This window comes from Trachinotus anak, unplaced genomic scaffold (genome assembly GCF_046630095.1).
Source record: "Trachinotus anak isolate AG129_WGS33_773 ecotype Australia unplaced genomic scaffold, CSIRO_AGI_Tana_v1 ptg000031l, whole genome shotgun sequence".
NCBI classification, from domain to species: Eukaryota; Metazoa; Chordata; class Actinopteri; order Carangiformes; family Carangidae; genus Trachinotus; species Trachinotus anak.
Genome location: NW_027273882.1, coordinates 552652 through 573693, shown reverse-complemented (window position 1 = coordinate 573693; position 21042 = coordinate 552652). Strand labels below are relative to the sequence as shown.

Genomic DNA, 21042 nt, shown 5'->3' with positions numbered 1-21042 from the left:
TCGTGGGACTTCTTTTATTTACTCACGCACAGAGATAAATCTTTGCTTTGCTTTCTAGTTTCCTCAATTACAAAGATAACACAAGCAAGTTGTGGTCCCAGGCCACTGCAAGTATGAAATCCAAGATACAACTTTATTAAATTTTAATTGTGACATTTCTTCTAGTAGGGAAAGTGACAAGAAATGCGTTCAAACAGCAGCGATGTGGGACAGGTCAAGAGCTAGACTTTGACTCATGATGTCACCGCTAAGGTGCATTTTTCTGTCACGACTTTTAAATGTCAAGCTAATTGTATGCATAGCAGAGTAACCATATGTGTGGAGATGCATTTAAGGGCGCATAATACCACCTCTGTTTTTTTATTTTTTATTTTTTTTTGCTTTTAATTTCTCACAGTCCTTATCCTTATACAATTAAATCCGCCCAACCTGAAAGGAGTCGCTGTCATATTATTGTTGGATGCAAGCCTTTGGTAGTCAACGCTGTAACTTCCTCTGTAGCACATCCTGATGTCATGCTGCTTTTTAAACACACAGCCTCCCTGCAGTGATGTTGTAATTGCTTTATCTAGTGCAGGCTTCTTTAAATGACGCCTAATTGAGGGCCTTCACCGCACCCTTTCCTCATGCAGCAATCAACCTGAAACGTTATCACCGCATCTTAATAAAAACTAAAATGATTGGGCCACAACCCAGGACTTCCCATAGAAATAGGAAAAAGAAGGAGGAGGGGGAGCAGAAAAAAATCAACCGAGAAAACATCCTGGCTTAAACGACAAGGGGAGGGGGCTTTCAATGCACAGGATGTAGAGAGATTGGTGGTTTGAGGCATGTCGGTGAAGTATAGAAGGGAGGAAAAAAGAGAAATTGACTTGTCACGCAAACATCGGCACAGACCACACAACTGGGAGGAGCTTTGTGTATATGATATAATTAATGAGTCTTGTTAAACCTAAAGTATATGAAACATTTACACTCTGCAGAAGTTGTCGGCTACCAGTTGAAAAAAATAACAGTCATGCAAGTTTCAGCTGTCTAATGAAATGTTAATTAAAAGCAATTTACTAATGGACTTACTTATATGCTATTTCAACTGTTTAAATGTTTGACCACATGTTAGTTATTATAGGAGGCATGTTGGTTACATAAGAGCTACCCAGATGTACAGTATAGAGACCTTTTACTGTATATGGGAGGCCATGTGTTTGTTCTTCCCTCTTGAAGCTTTTCTCATGACAGTTTTACACCGCAAGCCAAACCTGTGATAGCAGCACCATAAATTTGGAAAGACATGGTTAATTTCAAATGTAATCAACTGTGGTTGTGTTATACAAACAGCTTGACATGATAATATTTCCAATTTTCTTAGAAGGTATGCGTTTGTATACATGTGCGTGCATGCAGTGTTGGTTTAAGTTCGGCATACTGAAGCTTCAACCTCTAAATCTTCTACTGCATATATTTTCAGTCATTATGATGTGTATGATGATAGCATCCAGATTTATTATTATTTTATGGCAGTCATAGCATCTTATTACTCTATGCTCAGCAGATTTAAAAGGTAGTTTTAAAGATGGGATTTCCTCATGGGACCTTTATTGAACTTAATCGCATAATACTTACACCGAAGTTTAAAAAAAAAAAATTATTTCATTTTATTGTTGCCTGGATCTCCTACTTTTATACCTGCTCTTAACTTTAATGTAATTTTAAAAAAATCAGTGGACAAATTAAACCGTTCATTCAAACACATCTCAGATATTATAACCCCTGTCTTTGGTATCAGGTGTGAATGGCCTCCTTTTTCTCTCTGTAGCTGTCCAGTGAGGCTTGATCAATGATTTTAACCCCAGTCACTGTTGCAGGTGAAATTCTGTTCTATGATTGCAGCTGAGCAATTTCCATTTGCCAAAACAGGCTGTGAAATATGGTCAAATGCTCCAGGAAAAGCCAGGATATCAGTAAAGTATGTAAATTCTCAATTTACATCCAAACTAAAGTGACACTGCAGGAAGTAGAGTGACCTTCATGTAGTGAGGCAGAGAGTAAAGGTGTGGCAGTTGTGGTGGTAGCCTTTACCATAATGTAGTTGTCATAGGGTTAGTGTAGTTCCATATAGGGTTGGAATATTTTATCAAAGACAAACCATCTGACCCTTTAAATTACATACATTCATCTATAGAGAACCATCGGAGTGCTTCACATTCCTGCAGATACGTAGTAAAGCTGCAGCTGCTTATGACAAACAGAACCATAAATTAGACGATTATCATGACAATAACAACTTCTTTGCTCCTCCTTGTTGTTTGTGACTATAAAACTTTCAGTGGTGAGAAGAGGTCTCTGATTATTTAAGTATGAACTTAATTACCGACTATGAATCACTCCATCTCAGTCATTTATATTCCCTATGAAAGTTTGGCCTGTCACAGTCAAAATATATATTGTCTCCCTCAACCAGATGCAGATGTTTCTGTTCTGTTTTGCTCATTTTGAAGTGATAGCAATTCTTATGAAGAATAAATTTGAGATCAATATATGAATCCAAAAACTCAATTTCATTTTTATTGCTGTTGTAGCTCCAGGGTGGTTAAACTACATCTACAGTTTTATCATGTAATGTAATGTAGGATTTAGCATTAAGACAGAACCCCTTAATCAAAATTGGGCAATAAAAATGAAAAACAAAAACTGTTGCACCACAGAAAACAGTTACAATGTAGAAATGAGTTGTCACAGAATATTTACACATGCTATCTTTCAGGTGTGACTGTTAGTAAACTGAATTATTAACAGAGCTAATGTTAGCATACTAATATATGTCCTGTTTAGACTGAGGAGTAAAAGAGGTAATATTGTTGTCTGACCTGACACTTACAAAATGCTGCTTTAAATTACAGTCCATAAAAAACACAATATACCTCAAATTACAAAACATGAAGATAATAAGCTACACTAAATGAGCAAATAGTGTTTGGGATTTGTTAGTAACCATGGCCTTATAAAAAGGTTACATTACATCTTCTGATGCTACAGTAACCTTCTGTTGAAATAGTTGTAGTAAATCAGTAGTTAAAAAACAAACAAAAAACTTAGGAAGGACTTTTCATGCAAACTTAGCGAAGGATTTACAACTCACTGGTGCAACCCAGTCCTGAACTTCTTTCCAGGAAGACCTGATCTTTCAAACTATCTTCTGTCACATCACATAGCTGCTGTACCAGGAATGCATTGGCTGCCGCTGAAATAATGAACCATGAGTGATTGACCCTTGCATGACCAAGCCATTCCTGAGTGAAACATGAGGATTTGGTCCGTGCATCTGTCTGACACCGACTAATGGCAAACAGATTTACCAGGATGAGAAAAATGAATGTTCGCCCGCTCTTCTGTGTAAATGTCAGGCCCGGCAAACGTCTGTGTCAGATTACTGTGGCAGCAGCGATAAGCAGATGTAAAGACCCGTGGGGCTTATTTATTATTAAGGCCAAGGGTGGGAAGAAAACTGCAGTGAGAACAGCACTCTGGAGAAAATAATGCACTGGTCTCATGCAATATTCGTCAAGGCGTTAGGCCTCCCTTGTATAACAATACACCAAAATGCATATTCAGTTCATGAGTTTTTCCCAGAAACCAATTTTCATAAAATTCATACAGAAATATATTTTGAGAAACAAGTAATATGAACATTGACATGGAGGTTTGCATAAGGGATAGAAGCCCTTTATAAACCTTTGAAAGAACAGAAGGTGCTGCTGCATAGTTTCTGAGCAGAAATGTGTGTGATTCTGAGCGTGGAAATAGCTGCGGTTGTCCTGAAGTTTCAGTATGTTGATGAATGACATGCACTCTATCCTTGGCGTGTAACAGTATATCGTGGCACGATATAATGTGATACAAAAATCCTTTGCATGTCATTTGTGCTTTAATCTCTCTTCTGTACAGAGTAGGTTACCAGATGAAAACAGCTACAATAACACTGTTTAGAGTAGTTAGACCACTCTACAAACAGTTTTTTGTCACAGTCCTGGGGAATCCGAACACAAAATGTTTTCATTTTAGTTTTAACATCATAATTTGTTACTGTGAAACGCCTCCTATGAATTTGTCCTCCATCTTTAATTGTAGCACAAGCCTTCAGCCACTTTTTTTTGGTTTGTTTTTTACTTTCAACTCAACAGTGTTTGGTAATGAGGCATCATCTATACCATAAACTTATAACTGCATTATTACCCAATAATAAGAATAAACACCGGCTAAAGGAATTCTTGATAACCTGACAACCCAGTATTTGTTTCTTTTTTTCATGGTCAACAATTTATTTGACAATTAAGCATTACCAATAATGAATACACTAACAAACAATAATACAATAATAGTGGCACAGCAGTCAATAACAAAATGTAAGTTAATCATAGCAAACAAACAAACAGAACTATGGATTCACAAGAGACTGAAACTAAAATTAGATAATAAAAAGTAGATAAAAGTGAATAAAATTGATGAAAGTATGTCTTAAGAAGGGACTGAGGCTACGTTCTTCGTTAAACGATCTTCCTACAAATAAGCATTTTAGCTTCATATCAGAAATAATCTATCTCCATACTAAAACGCCTTAAAACACGTATCACATGAACATTCAAGTACACTGGGCATGTGCGAGCTGATGTAAACAGGAAGCAGATTGTCTTCTGCAGTGTGCTGCTTTGCAGAAGAAAACTACGAACAAACAGCAATGATGAAAAGTATGACCAAAGATTTCTTTAGTTGGGTTAGTTCTTTGAATTTTTATTTGAAACAACATTTTATTTAGTGAGTTTGTTTTCCGTATAACTTTATTAATCATATCTAAGGGTAAATATATATGTGCATCTTGTGTTGCTTATTTTAATGACCTAAAATCTCAAAAAACAAGCCCAAAATGACTTAGATGTTGCTTCAAAACTGCAGATAATTTTTTGAGTTCTTAGGTTCATTCTAACTCTCCAGTATTTTTTTTTTTTTACAGTTGTGGTTGTGTGTGAGTGAATGTTTGGCCATACATTGTATTTAGGATACACCCTTTTTAGCCATTTCCGTGACTCCAGCCTTGGGACCCCTCTCCAAATGTTTGTTTAATGTACATTTGCTGCAGGACTATTGAGTGAGAATAGCTATCAAACAGGCAGCGGCTTGGAGAAAGAACAACACCCGTTTGCTAATGGCTGACGTGAAGCAGGCTCGTTTTATTTAGCAGGGTGTGCTGGGAGAGCTCAGTCTTCGGCCAGTGGTTGAACTCACAGCCATCACGCTCACTCGTAAAACTTCAAGCACAATCACACTAACAGGCACTTTAGGAAACCCCATACTGTGTACCCAGTCCGCAGCTTACGAGCTTCTCAGGACAATATAGGGAAGTATGTGGCTACTATAGAACCAGCTACCACATACAGATTAGAAATAAAGTGTTTGCCATGGCTACAGTCCTCCTTCCTTCAGGCCTTTATCAATGAAAGTGATCTGTCAGTGCTCTGGCATGTGAAAGAGGAGCTCTATTTTCGGTGACCTTTGGTTCAGATGTTGCCTTGTGTGTGATGAAAGCTTAAGAGGCGAGCTGACGCGCCTGTTAGCAAGTTTTGTTGTGCTGCATCTAAAAGCACTGAATGAAAGGAAGGAAGCTGCGCTACTACAGCGCTCTGCTTGCATTAGAGGCCTCTCTGAAGGCTTCTGGGCAGCGCCTCACTTCAGACAGGTGACACTTCAGTACAATGTGGAGCGGCTGTATGAGGCCCACAGCCCTGCTCCAGGACTGGACGTCACACTACATAAAGATCCTGGCGGGCAAATAGATGTAACCTGAACTAGTCCACCTTTCACACCTAACACCAAACAAGAAAGAATATTTAACTTTTTTTTTAACCTGACAAAAAAAACATTACATTAACAAATACTGGAGCAGAGAAACATGACATAAGGTAAAAAATGACTTTTTTCTCATTGGCTCGCAGACAGTGACAAGACCTTGTAGTACTTTGTCTAAAGTTTGTTTTCTTTTAGCCGACATCCGTGCCAGATGTGTTTACATCTGGTAGGAGATGTGAATGAAGATTGAGCACTTGAAGGTTTGGACAATCACAAGTGACACTGAAACAAATCCTCACTTTTTTGCTCCAGTAAAACCATCCGATTTGGTTTTCCAGGCAATTAAGAACAAACATGCAGTAACTATTACTTCCAAAGACTTGTTGACCGAGTGTTATGTAGTATTTGTGTAGTATTTCATCTGGTTTCATCAGGTTGAAAAGTCAGATAAACACAGTAAATCAAGTACAGCTTGCTGCACTGAGCCCTAAGATCTTTGGTCAGTTTCAAATGGAGTGAGTTCTTTTTTTTTCAGCATCCTGTTTCTAATCCAAAGAGACTGTGATGTGGTGAGATAACAGCTCAGACTAAATGAAATGTCTTTAGTCTGGACAGGCTGATGTAACTGATCTCCGAGTGTCCTCCTCCCCTTTTTTTCTTGCTATTAAAATGTCTGTAAGTGTTTCTGCAACTTATTTCCCTCCCTCTTTCTCTTCTCGTCTCTCTCTTTCTCTCCTTTTTTTCACACTTTTTCTCCCTCCCTCCCTCCTTTCATTAAAAGAAATTGCAAGGGAAATGTATCCTCTGCACTTGATTATTCTCACTAAACATGCACAGGGCTCTCTGGTGGGGCTGTAATAAGCTGTGTTAACTTATCCTATCTTATTTTAACTCGGCCTGAGAGAGTTTACATGAGGTCACTGCTAAAAACTTCAGGATTCACCAGGTCACGTTGTTGATTTATACAAACTAAAACAGCTTTAAGAATGCAAAAGATGTTCATAGTCATTATATTCCCCATATTACACAATCTACTCTTCAGGAAGACAAACTGACGCCAAAGTCATAAACATTTTCTGACCCTGGGACTAACTGTTGAGGCTTGCTGCTAGAGTTGATAAGCCCCACAGGATGGCACGGCCAGGCTTATCAAGCTTGGCCAAGCCAGAGGACCTCTGCTATCACCGGACCCACTGGCAGAGGAAAAACTCATCCCCTTATCTCCCCTCTGCTGGGGGAATAACACTCCTTCCAGCTCCCCTGTCCGCTCACTTCAGGTGGTTCTCTCATCTGTCTCCTCAGTTAACCACATGGGAATTGCAGTGACTGAGCAGAAACAAGAAGTGTTAACAGCTGTGTGACTCCTACATGCTGTGGAGAGGCTCTTTTGGCGTGCAGACAAGATTACAGAAATTCAGCTCAAGTGTTTATATTCAATGAAAGAAGTTTGTTATCACATGGAAATTCCAACACAATAGCAGCACGCGTGACATTGTGGCAACACGTCAACGATTGCTTTCTAGTGTTGAAATCAGAGTGGAATATTTTATGAGCCAAAATGAAAACAACCTCTACTGTAAGTGCAGAGTGGAAACCAAATACAGGCCTGTGACAGAGAAAGAAACCACAACAAGAGCCTGTCTGGATGAATGCCACACAGCCGAGCCTATAGGTCCATCTGTGCTTCTCAAATGTAGACTGCCTGAGTCGAAGTCACACAAACACAGCCTTATTTGAACCAGGAGCCTGCTGTGCAGCCTGAACATGTGTGATGGACCCCTGAAGAGAGGCACACTTTCTCAGCCTCAGATGTGGGTATGTCTGTGAGCAGACAAAGTAAAAGCATGCTGTTTGAAAGAAGAGTCACAGGCTGACGTGATCAAGGACTTCATGCTGGTCATGGAGGGAAGATTCTGCTACCAAGAATGATAACTTCATATGTTCAAAGCCTGATGTTTTGTTCCCCAGCAACAATAACAGTATACTGTTAACTCTTGTCTCTATAGCATCCTCTCCTCTGCTGAAGTTAGCATGCTAATGAGCTAGCACAGGCCCGTCCAGGCATTTTCCGATACCGAACCACTGTAGCCACCAATCTGCCCTGAAGACATAGTGCTGCTCAGAGGGCGCATTATAACATCTTGTCCTCTAAATGCAACAATGACCAAAGCTCTTGTCAAGCAACAATCACCACCACCCACTGCCGGCAAGAAACATCGTTCAGCAGCAGAGAGAACTCACAAATAGCCAAAGTACTTTTTATACCATAGGACCACTTTCATACTAGGATTATTATCACTGATGCATTACTGCGTGAGCAACATTTTTGTTGTAGTTTAGTCTGTTTAATCTGAAAAACATCACAATAAAAAGACATTTCTGTCAATAATTGAATCCTAAAAAACATATTTGCAGTTCAATTAGAATATTTTAACCTGTTTTTGACGTAAACCAACTTGTTTATTCTAGATGTGCGTGTCTGTATCTTGAAACAAGAAAGAATAAGGCACTGTCGCTGCACTAGAATTACAAAAGTTGATTTGTTGGTTGGTTTGCTTCAAAAACAATTTGAAATATTCCTACTACACTGATAAAAAAACAAAAAAATAAATAATTAAAAAAAATAAGTAATTAGCTAAATATGTTAAATAACTAGTAACTACAGAAGTCAGATAAACGTAGAGGAGTAAAAAGCACAAGGTTCCCCTCTGAAATGTTGTGAAGTAGATAATGTTGCATAAAATGGAATAAAGCACAAGTACCTCAAAACTCTACTAAGTAGACTCTACCGAAGCACAGTACTAACACTTAAATACACTTAAATACACACACTCCACCACTGAGTATTAGTAAGGCTTATATTCGGTGGCTGCATTCCTCCTTCAAAATAGGAATAAGTGTATTTCAAAATCTTATCTAACAAGACCGAGGACCAACACCTTCCCAGCTTCCTGTGGAATCCTGGCTCAGGTTAGTTCACACAACATCCTCCACTGTTCCCAGGAGGAACCTGAAGGTGTTGTTAGTGTATCATGATGAAAATGAAAGCGTTTTCTCATTGTCTTACAAAAATTACTAAGTTATATGTTTAAAACCATATTATTACACAGAAAGTCAGGATTCAGGCTGCTTAAATATTGGATATCTTCCATAATGACAAAAGGATTAGACATTATTTGTGGTAGTCTGTATTATTAGCCACTGCCAGCAGGTGTGGTCTCAAACTGTGGCTTTTTCCTGGCACAGATTTGTGAAATCTTTGTGGAATTAACTTTTCCTCTCCACCTCTGCCAAATCCACCCCGTTCTGTGTGTTCTCCTTCCTCTTTTGTGAGTTGACCCCTCTCATACAGTGAAAGGACTCGTGCAGGCTGTGTTTGTCCAGAGAGGTTGTGTGCCAATGTAAATTTCCTCCTTAATCTCTGCTGTTTACTGAACAGGTCAAAGTGCTTCAAGTATTAAAACAGCGGGAAGCATTTATTCATTTCCTAACTGAATAAAGAGGTGACATTTTTGGGTTGTGGTTTTAGGTGAGTAAATTGAGGATACACAACACAAATAAAGTTTGAAAGATGAGTATCTTTATTGAAACCGACTGATGAGTCGGAGCCCATGGAGACATGTGGCATTTAAACAATCTGGCTGGTGCACTTGCAGGAGGCGGGACACCAAGAGGCCACGTCCTTGTTGCTGCAGCCCCACTGCTGCTTCAGCTCAGGACAGTTGCTGTACTGATCGGCGTAGGGACAGGGGTTGGCTGGGAGAGAGATGGAAAAAGAGAAAAAATAATGGATGCATAAAGGATTGCATGAAAATTATCTGTAGTTTTTTGTTTGACCTTTTACCTTTACGACCTTGGTACACACAAAAGCTAACTTTTTCATGTAACCATTAGATTTTTTTGTCTAGTAAATCTAACAGAGGGATAGCTTAAGTAAATTATATGTGCACAAGTAAATGTTACAAGATCCTTCCCTGCTCTGCCAAAAAAGCCTGACTACCCTCCCTTCAGTAAGCAGAAACAGTACATACCCCCCTCTGGTAATTTACTTTTGTACAGTTCCTAAATAATAATAATTTTTAAAAAAAATCATAACTCAAAAGAGATATATCTTCCAGCTTGGTATTTGCCACTTACTGCACAGTTTGTTGTCGCAGGCATTGGGGCAGTCACCGCAGGAGGGTCCTGATTTGTAGGGGCGAGCGTACTGGTAGTTTCCACTATAATGTAGGCCAGATCACCAAACATTAAACATGACAGCACACAGACTCGCACTGCATATCAGCCCAAACAGGTCACAGACTTGATCTGAGAAGGCAATAATTTCATAATAATAAATAATTTCAACATTGCTTGTGCTAGAATAGAACTTGGAGTGGGCTATTATGGTCGGAAATGTACAAAAACCATGACACTTTTAGCAGAAAAAGAAAAATATCTTATTTCCTTTTTAACACTAAATTTACATAATAGGAATAAATGTATCAAATGCCACTTAAAAAATAATCATGTACATTTAAAGTGAGAAAACATGCTGTATTTACAATTGTCATCAACAAAGGAGACATATATTGATATATTGTGAAATATTTTCTACTTACGGTGGGCAGTAGTGGCAGACGTAGAAGTACTTGTATGAAGAGTTGGGACAGTAGGCCATGGCACAGCCAATCTGGTTGGACCTGTACCAAACAAGCTGAGCAGAGACAAAATACAAAATCACATGAAGCTCATTGCATAAATCCACAGTCAGTAGTCATTTTAACGTTTGGGCCACTGCGTCCCCTCTAACTCATTCCAGTTTTTAAAAACACAGTATTTTCCAAGCAGGTGATGGTAAATGTGTATTTGAATTAGTCAGTATTAACTAATGATGTATGGTAACAAACTGAATATAACTGCACCTGTGTGTAATGTCCGACCACTCTTCCGTTGACAGATCCCACTCCGTAGCGCCAGTCCTTCACCTCATCGTACCAGGACTGGATGGCGTTGCTCCATGTGTTCTTGTAGCTGGACATGTACAGGTTCTCTCCACAGCCGCTAGCTGCAGTCAAAAAAAACAGGGGTAAAAGTATATTTAAGTGTATCTAGTATGTGTTCAGTTCACAATCACATATCAAAGGAAATGGCTACATAAAACTTTTTATAAAACACCGTACAAAACCAAAATTATATATATCACAAATTACACTTACTTAGGTAAGACAAAAAAAAAAAAAACAGTGATACAAAAACAAATAAAGAAGCACACCCTACTGAACTAAGCAATAACAATTATAACATTATAATTCACGAGTCCACATCTATCATTTTATGCACTCAAATCAAAAGGTGATCACAAACACAACTGAGTTAACTGATGAATTACATTAGGTTCGTTCCCCTTAGATGTGACACAATGATTTCCATTTTTCTAAGTTCTTTTTAATAACATCTATGACTTTCTAATTCTATATCTAAACCTGTTGATGGCATATTTGGACCAGCCTGAGTCCCACAATAACACGTTAAACGGCCACTTTATTAGGTACACCTATAAAATCTAATGTAATCTGATGCAATATGTCTCAGCCACAAATTCTGCCTTCATGAAGATAATGTCCAGTTTTGACTGAAATTCCCTGAATCCACCATTAAATACTGTAGGTATATTTGACTCGTTGCCTTAAATTGCTGCTAACTGTAAGTAATTTCATTAGCCTGGACTTAGCCTGTGACATTTTAATGTCACATGATGCTGATTCAAATGATAAAATCACTCACTGCACTTAATAAGAATAAACTGCTCAAAAGAAATACTGATTCCCTGTTAATTTCTTTTTCTAACATAATAATAATAACCTTTTAAATAACACTGTTCCTTGCTATCTATGTGAATGTGAAGTGACAGTGTGAGAGACGTTTTGTACGGTATATTGTTAAAAAAAAGAAAGAGGTTTTATAATGAACTTACTGCTGATCTCTCTGGAGCTGGCAGGGCTGTGCTTCATAGAGCAGGTGTTGGCCCATCTCTGAGCGTTGGCTGCAGCCTCCTTGTTCCAGCTCTGTGGGGAGCAGAGGAGAAATCGGCCCATGTAGACCACCAGAGTATATACGCCTTATAATTTCAAAGTGCTGCGTGCTTGTCTGTAAGGTCAGTTTATTCTGCACTGGCATTCTGCATGAGGGCGCATGTGAAATATCAAATCAAGCGCTGATACGTTAGCTGAAATCAAATAATAATTCACTTCACATTTTTACCATTTTCAGCATGTTGCTGGCAGTAGGCTGAACTCCTCTCCTCAGGGCATTGTGCTTGTTCACAATCTCACTCTGGTCTGAGGAGGAGGCCAGGATGGTGCCTAAATAAATACAAGTAAAGCAAGGAAAAAAGAAAAACAATATGGAGAGAATTTTCAGAAACAATAAAAGCTGCTAATACTGAATCTTAGTGAAGATTGATATATGAATAACAATTACAAACACTCACCCTCCTTTGAGTATGGTTTCCAGAGAGAGAGCAATTATACGTTAATTTTGCACAAAAATACCAACCAAAAATAAACAAATGTATATTGAGAAAAAGCCAGTTTTAAAACAAGAATATACCTCATCATTTGCTCCACAAATAACTTGCCCATTAGAAATTACATGTCTTTTTACTTACCAAGGTCTCCACATCCTCTGCCAAGGTGCTAGGCACCTGAAGAGCAGCAAGGAGGCCAAGCGCACACAGGAAGCTGAAAGTGTACATAATTGTGGTCAGATTCAGAACTGTCCACCTCTGAGAGCCACAGGTGTGATTTATATAGTCTGGACCACACAGACATGTGAGAATTGAACACACAAACTCAAGGGCATACTAGTTTTCAAACAGGGACAAAACTGAAGATAACAGTTTGTCAACGTGGCAACTGTGAGAAGTCCTTGAAAGCTGCAGGTCTGTGTTTACAGTCTGCATCTGTGGTAAATATGCATTAAGAATGCTCTATATGTTCTTCTGTGGCAAGGTTATCAGGAAAAGGTGTGTAATATCAAAAAGATCATGGTATCTAAGTTAAACTGTGATAACATCAAATATAAATGACATCAAAAAGTTAAGCTAACATTCAGAGCATTGTGTCCTTGACCAGTGATGGAGATCTCAAAATGAGGCAAAGATAATCTGTAAAATTATAATTACACTGGCAAAATTCATAAAAGTATGCAAAATGTATGATTAGTGTATGACGGTCCACGAAGCTAGAGCAGAAGCTAATGATGATAAAAGTGCTATTATCCTGATGCCCAGCCCATTTAGCTTTAAAATTCAACGTCACCGTTATTTCATTATTTGTTTTAACGTGTGGACTCAGGATGAATGTCCTCATGGGGACTTTGCTTAGCAGTCAGGTGAAACAGAGCACGCAGAGAAGCTAAAATGATCTAAAAGCAACACAAGATGACCAAAAATAGATGTAAAGTGTCCACAGGGGCACAAAATGACTATACAGGGATACAAAACTACCACAGACACAAAACAATACAGAGACACAAAATGACTATAGAGAGACACAGAATGGCTGCAAAAAGGATGCAAAACTACCACAGGAAGTCAAAATGAATATAAAGAGATACAGCACTACCAAAGAGACACAAAATTACTACAATGAGTTGCAAAACTAACACAAAGAGTTGCAAATTGACCGTAAATGAACACAAAACAACCTAAAACAGACACAAAATGAAAACTAACAGACGCAAAATTACCACAACGAGACCCAAAGCAGCTGAAAAGTGGTTTTGGTCTTATGGAGGACAGGTGGTGGGACTTTTACATGCCAGCACGCAGGTGCCCATTGTCATAGTCTGTCCATGAGTGAATCAGTGTTGATTCAGTGTCAGTCAGGATTGAAAATCTTTTAAAGTTCTCTTTTCTGGCTGCGTTTTTGCCTTTATTATAGCTGCAGTGAGAGAGGGAGCGACGTTAGGGAGAGTGAGGGGAGGACATGCAGCAGAGGGCCTTGGGCCGGACTCAAACCCCGGCCGCTGCGGTGCGGATTGAGCCTTCATGGTATGCACTCCACCAGGTGATCACAAGGGCACCTGCGGATTGAAAATGTTGACATTTATTCAACATTGAATGTAATGAGCACCTTCTGTTTGGTTTCAGTGTCACTCTGGCATCAGTGGAAAGTCAGTCATTGTAATGTGCTGCAATACATTATATAATAATATAATGTATGACAACACTTTACTGTTGATTCAATCATGTTTTGACTTCTATAAATAAAATAGATTAATTGTGTGTGTATTTTGTCTCATGGTAGGCCTACGTTCTACATAAAACAAAACTCATTGTTCTTTGATAAATATTACTAAATAAATACATAATAGTACAATATTATTATAAAACAATGCATATTTTCAAAAGTTAATTAGTGACATTGAATGTATCTTTAATATTTTGCTACCGTCCCTGATCTGTGTTGCAACTGTCCCCAGGGTTGGGGTCAGTTTCAACATCTGAATTCCTCCATTCAATAATAAAATTAATTCTCAATCAAAAATAAATACTGTGATTGGTCTGTGATATGTTATCGTCTTTAAACGGTGTGGGCAGTTAGCACACAGGTGTAAGCTGAACATATAAAAGTTTGGCTGGTCTAGTCCAAGCGCTCTCTGAGTAACTAGCAGAAATGCAGTGACTTCACTGTGTTGATCTGCTCCCCTCCTGCGATGACTACTTGTAGGTACAGCCTCCACTGAGCATGCGCAGAGCCGATAGTCGCCTGTATTTGTTCCCAGACATCATCATCATCATCATCATCACAGGTTGAGCCGAGCATCTTCTTCCACAAAGAGGCATCTCTTTTATTTATTTATTTATTTGTGGATCTGTGGTTTTTGTTTTTTTTTGTTTTGTTTTGTTTTGTTTTGTTTTTTTATTCCTCAATTCCCTGCAGCTGCCGCTGCGGTGTCAAACAACAACACGGAGGGAGTAGAAGCCATAAGATGAAGAAACGCTATGTGGACGCGAGCAGGATACGGAAAATGAAAAAACTGAAAATAACGGAGAAGCTGTCCGAGAGGTAGCTGGCGCCTGCCCGGCGGAGGCTGCTTTTTGTCGTGGTCTTTGTGTGTGAAATTTCATCCCGTTCACCTGTCCGCCTCATCCCGTCGCTTCATCCATGTCTGGCGCTTTGTACCCGCCGCTCTGGGGCTTTCTCAGGCGGGATGAGGGAGACGGGAGCGCAGGGATGTTGGAGCCGAGTTACTTCAGCCTACATTGTTTACAGAAAGACAGGAATAAGGAAGCTGGGGGCAAGTTACCGTCCATACGGCCTGCTCCCCCTCCAGTCGCCGTCTCCCGTGTCTTCTCCACAAATTATACGTACAGTTAACACATTATGCGCGTAATGGGAAATAGGGATCCGCTGTATTTTCCTGCTAAGCTGAAGGAAAGCGGCTGCTTTTTGCACATTGAGGCATAATTTGAAAGCGTCTAGACAAGAGTCCAGACAAGAGGAGAGTCACAGGAGAAAGAAACCACTTGTTTTTATTGTGCATTGTTTCATATTAAGAAGAAAGACAAAAAAACAAAAAAAAAAACAAAACAGAAAATCTACGTCATTTATTTGGAAAATAAATGTAAACATGTATCATTTTGAGGATATTTTACTTGAATTTGCAAGAGGTCAAATATATATAATTTAGCTCCCTTTGTTATGAAATAGCTCGCATGTTTGGAAGCTATTGTAAAAATGCCTTTTTGATTAAAGTAGATTTTCAATTACATTATCAGGTAAATTTGAACTTCTATTAAGAATTTAAAATGCTCTTTTCCTCCATTTGCTCTTAAATATTAAGTATTGCTTTTTTTGTTGTGAAATAACTTACATATTTCACAGTTATGCTAAAAAATAGTTTTGTTGAAAAAATATTTTTATATTTGGCTGTTTAAAACACCAGTGAGAGAAATGAAAATATGCTCTTTCAGTGATTATAATACAATGATGAATATATTATAAGGCAAATTTGAACTTATAATAGGAATTTCAGATGTTGCTGTGTGCTTCCTCTCTGTCCTACCTACTTTTATTAATAATAAGATGATCGTGAAACAACTAGCTATATTTGCCAGCTATAATAAAAACACCTGTAAGAAAGATTCAAAATAATAACCTTTCCATCAGTATTGTTGGATGTGTCATAGGATGCTGTGGTGCTCCCTCTCTCCTCCAGATGAAATATTGCCATGGTTACCAAACAAAGAAGGGGCGATGTGATAGCAGCCTATGGACGGGCAGAACAAAGGAGGAAACCACAGCTCCTGTTTGGCTCGTGATCGCCTAATAAAACGAATGAGGGAACAGTCATTGTTCTTTATTGCCTCTACTTAAAAGGACTGACTGCGTTTTTAAGATGCAGCTGCTCAATTAGGGTTTAGCACTGTGTGTCCGATCTGAAGTGTTTTATTAGCTTATGTGTGTGTTTAATGCTTTGGCTTAAGAGGCTTTAGTGCATCTGTAATGTCTTTATTTACTTGAATCAGAGGCTACAATACACTTTTGTTTCACGTCTGTCCAAACTGAATTGCTGATATTTGACATCAGGAAGCCATGTTAATGGGCTCTCTGTAATTTCTCTTTGTTTTTCCAGTGCGTACACTTTCCTGAAGTTTATGATGATGTGGACACTGGTGTTGCTGGCAGATTTCATCCTAGAATTCAGACTGGAGTACCTGTGGCCGTGCTGGCTCTTCTTCGGGAGCGTATACACCACTTTCCACTGCCACGGGCTGGTGAGAACTCCCACTGTGTGCCTTCACATTGTGTGCAGTACCCCGGATGATGATAGTTTTGCAGAATGATTCGAGTGCATTTAACTAAGATTGATGTTTTCTTTGTTTCCAGGTTATTTGTATTGTTTTTGTCTGTGCTGCCTTCACTCTCGATATCTTTTGTTTGATTTTTGTTCCTTTGCACTGGCTGTTCTTTGTGGCGAGCACCTATGTATTATTCAATTACATATGGCACACAGGTGAGTGTCTGGATTATTTGTTTGCTTTGGTCCCCCAAACCCCCACACACATATGAAAGAATATGTTTAATTCTGTTCATCTGATAAGAATTAAGTTTGGCTTGTAATGAATATGCTGCATTTTAGTGAGCTACTAAAAATGTAATTGAATAAAAAATGATTTTATATGAATACATATTACCCTAGACTCCTTATATATCTCTTCATGTCTGATTATTTCTTGTTTCTTTTCCAGAGAAGGGCATCTGTATATCGACGGTGTCCCTGTGGATTCTGCTTGTGTACACGGAGGCTTCGCTTCGACTCAAAGACCTTAAAACCTCTCATGCCAACCTCTCTCATCTTTTTGCTGCACACTGGTAATGTTCATTCGTTCAAAATCACCGACTACGCCTTCAGCAGAAGTAAAACTAATTCTCTGAATTAATCATTCTTGCGGGGAAATTAATTGAGCTGTCATAAAAAGCATCTGTGTTAAACTTTTATGAATCCCCTGTGTGATATCATGAATCAATCAACCATCAAGTCGTTTGTGCGCCATAGATTACAGGAGTAAATTCACTTTTATGCTACTGGCGAAAGACCAATCGAGTATCATTTGAAAGATTTAAAATATGCATACATTTATTAATAGAGGAACCATTAATAATAGAAACGTGTCAGCCAAGATGTTTATATCTTTATAATGCGGCACTCATGTTCTAATTTTCTCTCTTTCCGTCTGTTTTCACATTCAGTATTGGATATCCTGTCGTATATTTGGGGTTTGATGCCACCTGCTATTTCACCAACATCTTTAAGCTGCGCATACAGAAGGCTGTGCAGAGTGAGAACGACTTCCACATGCACCTCCTGCAGCACTCGCTCCCTCCAGGCCTGCAGGTTTTCCCCAAGACTGGCACAGATGGCAGCAGCAGTAAGTGTGTGCATCTGCACCATTCCTTCATTTACACGTCAACATTTCTTATGCCTCCACATCAGCAGCAACTGCAGCAATGTCTCAGTAACACCTTGAGGGAATGACCTCAATGGCACAAATGTTCACTCAGACTCAAAGGTGAGCCGATTAGAATATGGTGGTCAAAGGTCAAAGGTCAAAGTAACTATGACCTCAAAAACATGATTTTTCCCAATAACTCAATAATTCACATGCTAATGATGCATACAGCCGTGCGGTGGTAATTCTAGTTTTGTTTGTCTCCAGCTTTGGTAATTCTTGTTTTTGTGATACACCTCCCAGAGCCCCCTCATCAAACAGGTGCCCAGTGTTGTGAGACCAGAAGTTTGCGTTCCTGTAGGTGGCGCTCCTTTGTTTGTGTGATCAAGACTCAGACTCAGAGACTCAGTTCTGTACTGTTTATTCCTCTAGATTTTCTGCAGCTCTTAAAATATGGCTATACATCACCCATCAGTATACAACTTCATTTGCAAACTCTTATCTCTTTAGAGACAATTTAAAGAGGAAGGAATCATGTTTACTGAATGAGGGACAAGTTTTTTGGGAGTTTATCCAGGTGCAATTCATGACAGCAGAGCTAAAGTAGCAGCAAATGCACAACAGTTTTCACAAGGGGGAACTGCTGCTTATTTTCTTACTTTCTTTCAAATGCTGACAATCTCTAAAACACCTTAATGCAACAAACTTTCTCTACACTTGTTCACACAAAAGACAAAAGAGTGTAAATGTTTTTCAGCCTAATCTGCTTTATATTTTCAAATCCCAGATGCAGATTTCATGTTAGATCAGTTCAGTTTAGATCTTCACTGTACTGTAAGGGAAAAATATTTTTGTAGCATTAAAACAAAAACATCAACACAATAAGACTATTTAAGAAAATAAAAAAACTGCTGATACTACACGTGCATTACAATGATGGCATTAACCTTTTTTGTCTGTGTTTTTGCAGACTCAAAATCGAAGATAAAGCCTGAGTCGAGTCAGTATCAGTGTCAGAACGGTGCTGTAGTGACCCACGACGAGGCACACACGGTGGATTGCCTCCAGATCTGCAGCGAGGAGAGAGCAGAGAAGGGAACGCAGGAGGTGAAGTCAGCTGAATCAAACCGGCGGCCATCATCGTCCAAACACAGTGTCAGTGAGTCCAGAGAGCTGCTCCACAGCGGGGCAGGAGGACCAGAACCCTCTACAACCCCAGATAATCTACCTCAAGAGGAGCAGGGAAGTAAAGCCACACGGGCGGCTAAAAGCTCCTCACCAAAAGCTCGCAGGGGCAGCACGAACACTCCTTCACCACCTGCAGCGAGGACTGAGAAGAAACAGAGATCCAGCTCAAAAACAGTCAGCCCCAACCGGGATGTGACAGACAAGAGTACCGCGGCAGCTCAGAATTACCACGCTGAACAGATGAGCAAGTAAGTCACAAATAATTCAGTCTAGCTGAGTTCTAAGTAGCCAAGTGACTTTGAAATCTGTGCCAAAAAAAAAAATCTCTTCTTTTCTGTATTTAAGGCTGGAGCAGGAGCTGAGGAGGCTGAAGGGTGAGCTGCAGGGGAGCAGGCAGAGTGAGCAGGAGCTGCGAAGTCACGTCTGCAACTTAACAAACAGCGAGAGGAGCCTGAGGCCAGAGGTTTCCCTGCTCAGACAGTCCAACATGCTGCTCCAGAGCAAGTGAGTGGTCCACCAAACCCAGTGGAGGAAACTTGTCTCCGGTTCCTTCTGTGGGCCGTTTGACACATTGCATCAGTCTATAAATGAAAACTAAGACAGGGATGTGTGCAAGCAGAAATGGGCTAGAATTAGCTGTGTCAAAGGATTAGGCGTGCAAACAGCCTTGCATTTGGGTGGCCACGTGTTTTTCATCTTCTGCCAGAGCAGGGCACCAATTAATATCACATCAGGCCATATTTCATATTCAAGTATTGAATATAATTCTCATCTGCAGATAGAGACAAAGACAACTGAAAACTGTCACAGCATGAGATCTGATAATATACTTATTATTTATTCTATTTGAGTATTTTGATCATGCTATTCCAAATGCTTAAATATTTTAACTAACCAAGGTAATTCTTTCATATTTATCATAATAGTAACACCCACTCTCTCACCAACATTTTTTTTTAGCACCGATTACAAGGCTTTGTTTTCCTGTGTTAAGACATTTTCTGTAAGCATATGTTATGTTTCTCTTGTTTACACAGTTTTATCTTAAAAAAGAATACTCTGGTAAAACTGTGCGGAAAAAAATGTTGACTTTATAATGTAGTCCATCCAATTACAGATAAACTCTCAACACATTTCCTACATCAAAGCCACATCCAACAGCCGGAGGCTTTAAGTCTTTTTGAGATGAGCATATTATGCACAGTTTGGATCTGCGCCACCACTTCTGATAACACATGCTCCCGTTTTTAAAGCAAGGTGCTCTCCAGTGATTCACCAACTACAGGGATGATGAGACACACATTTAACTTCTCATGTCTATTTTCAAGATGTGCTGAAGTTAATCTCAAGCAAGTCCATTTGGATGTGGTGTTAACCCACTTGTTTCTTTATTTTACGTTGTTATTTTTGACCTGAATTAAAACGAGTTTAATGTCTTTGCTTCAGGATTCTGTGTTTGACTAAAACCAAACAGCGTGACAAACAGACCAGTGTGATGCTGGAGAAGAAGACCAGAGCAGAGACAGAGGCGAGACTCTCTGCGGAGAAACATTTGGCTGAACTTCAGGCTCAGAAACTGGAGGAGGCAGCCAGCGCAGTGCGGAGCCTAACAAACAGGTAAGTCACACCTTTAAATTCCCCGCTACTGAAGTGGCTTCGTGCCTGGAAAGTAAAGCTGTTATTCCTTTAATGCACATGTGACATTTTTACAGATTATTAACATTTTCAATAGATCTTTTATAACCATCTTTACATCATCATTACATATTGAAATAAAACATAAGGCCAGTGTAAAAACTGCTAATGAAATGTTTCTCTCTGTGTGATCTGGTCTTCATTTCAAATGAAACCCCGCTCTTATTGCTCAAAACTGTTATTTTCTCCATCTCCTACACCAGGCAGGAACACTCTGAAACCCAAATGTTAAGGAAAAGAGTTAAAGATCTAGAGACAGAGTACAAACAACTACAGCTGGAGTATCAAGTGAAAGAGAGTCGGGTGGTAGATCTAGAGAGTGATGTTGAGGTATCTTTTTCCTCTGTTTGGGAATGAACTTGTGAGTTTAAGTGTCT

General features: G+C 39.3%; 2 protein-coding genes across 3 annotated transcripts in view; one reads left to right on the top strand and one right to left on the bottom strand.

The window, feature by feature from the left end:
- The window catches only part of LOC139612078 (macoilin-1), a 38797-nt gene that overhangs the window by 13727 nt on the left and 4028 nt on the right, over positions 1-21042 (top strand). Inside the window, exons 1-9 of one of the 2 annotated variants that reach the window (XM_071467251.1) lie at positions 14532-14894; positions 16465-16606; positions 16719-16845; positions 17081-17204; positions 17583-17761; positions 18753-19218; positions 19316-19474; positions 20417-20587; positions 20869-20995. In XM_071467251.1, coding sequence (XP_071323352.1) covers positions 14818-14894; positions 16465-16606; positions 16719-16845; positions 17081-17204; positions 17583-17761; positions 18753-19218; positions 19316-19474; positions 20417-20587; positions 20869-20995 — 1572 coding nt within the window. In that variant the 5' untranslated portion in view covers positions 14532-14817. Of the gene's footprint in view, positions 1-14531; positions 14895-16464; positions 16607-16718; positions 16846-17080; positions 17205-17582; positions 17762-18752; positions 19219-19315; positions 19475-20416; positions 20588-20868; positions 20996-21042 lie in introns of those variants that run through there. The other variant, XM_071467252.1, reaches the window with a different exon arrangement.
- Positions 9400-12640, bottom strand: LOC139612080 (serotriflin-like). The gene is made up of 7 exons (XM_071467254.1): positions 12487-12640; positions 12085-12185; positions 11798-11888; positions 10746-10888; positions 10443-10537; positions 9979-10061; positions 9400-9597 (listed from the first exon to the last, which is right to left on the bottom strand). The coding sequence occupies exons 1-7, from the start codon at positions 12575-12577 to the stop codon at positions 9470-9472; spliced, it is 732 nt and encodes a 243-aa protein (XP_071323355.1). The 5' UTR covers positions 12578-12640; the 3' UTR covers positions 9400-9469.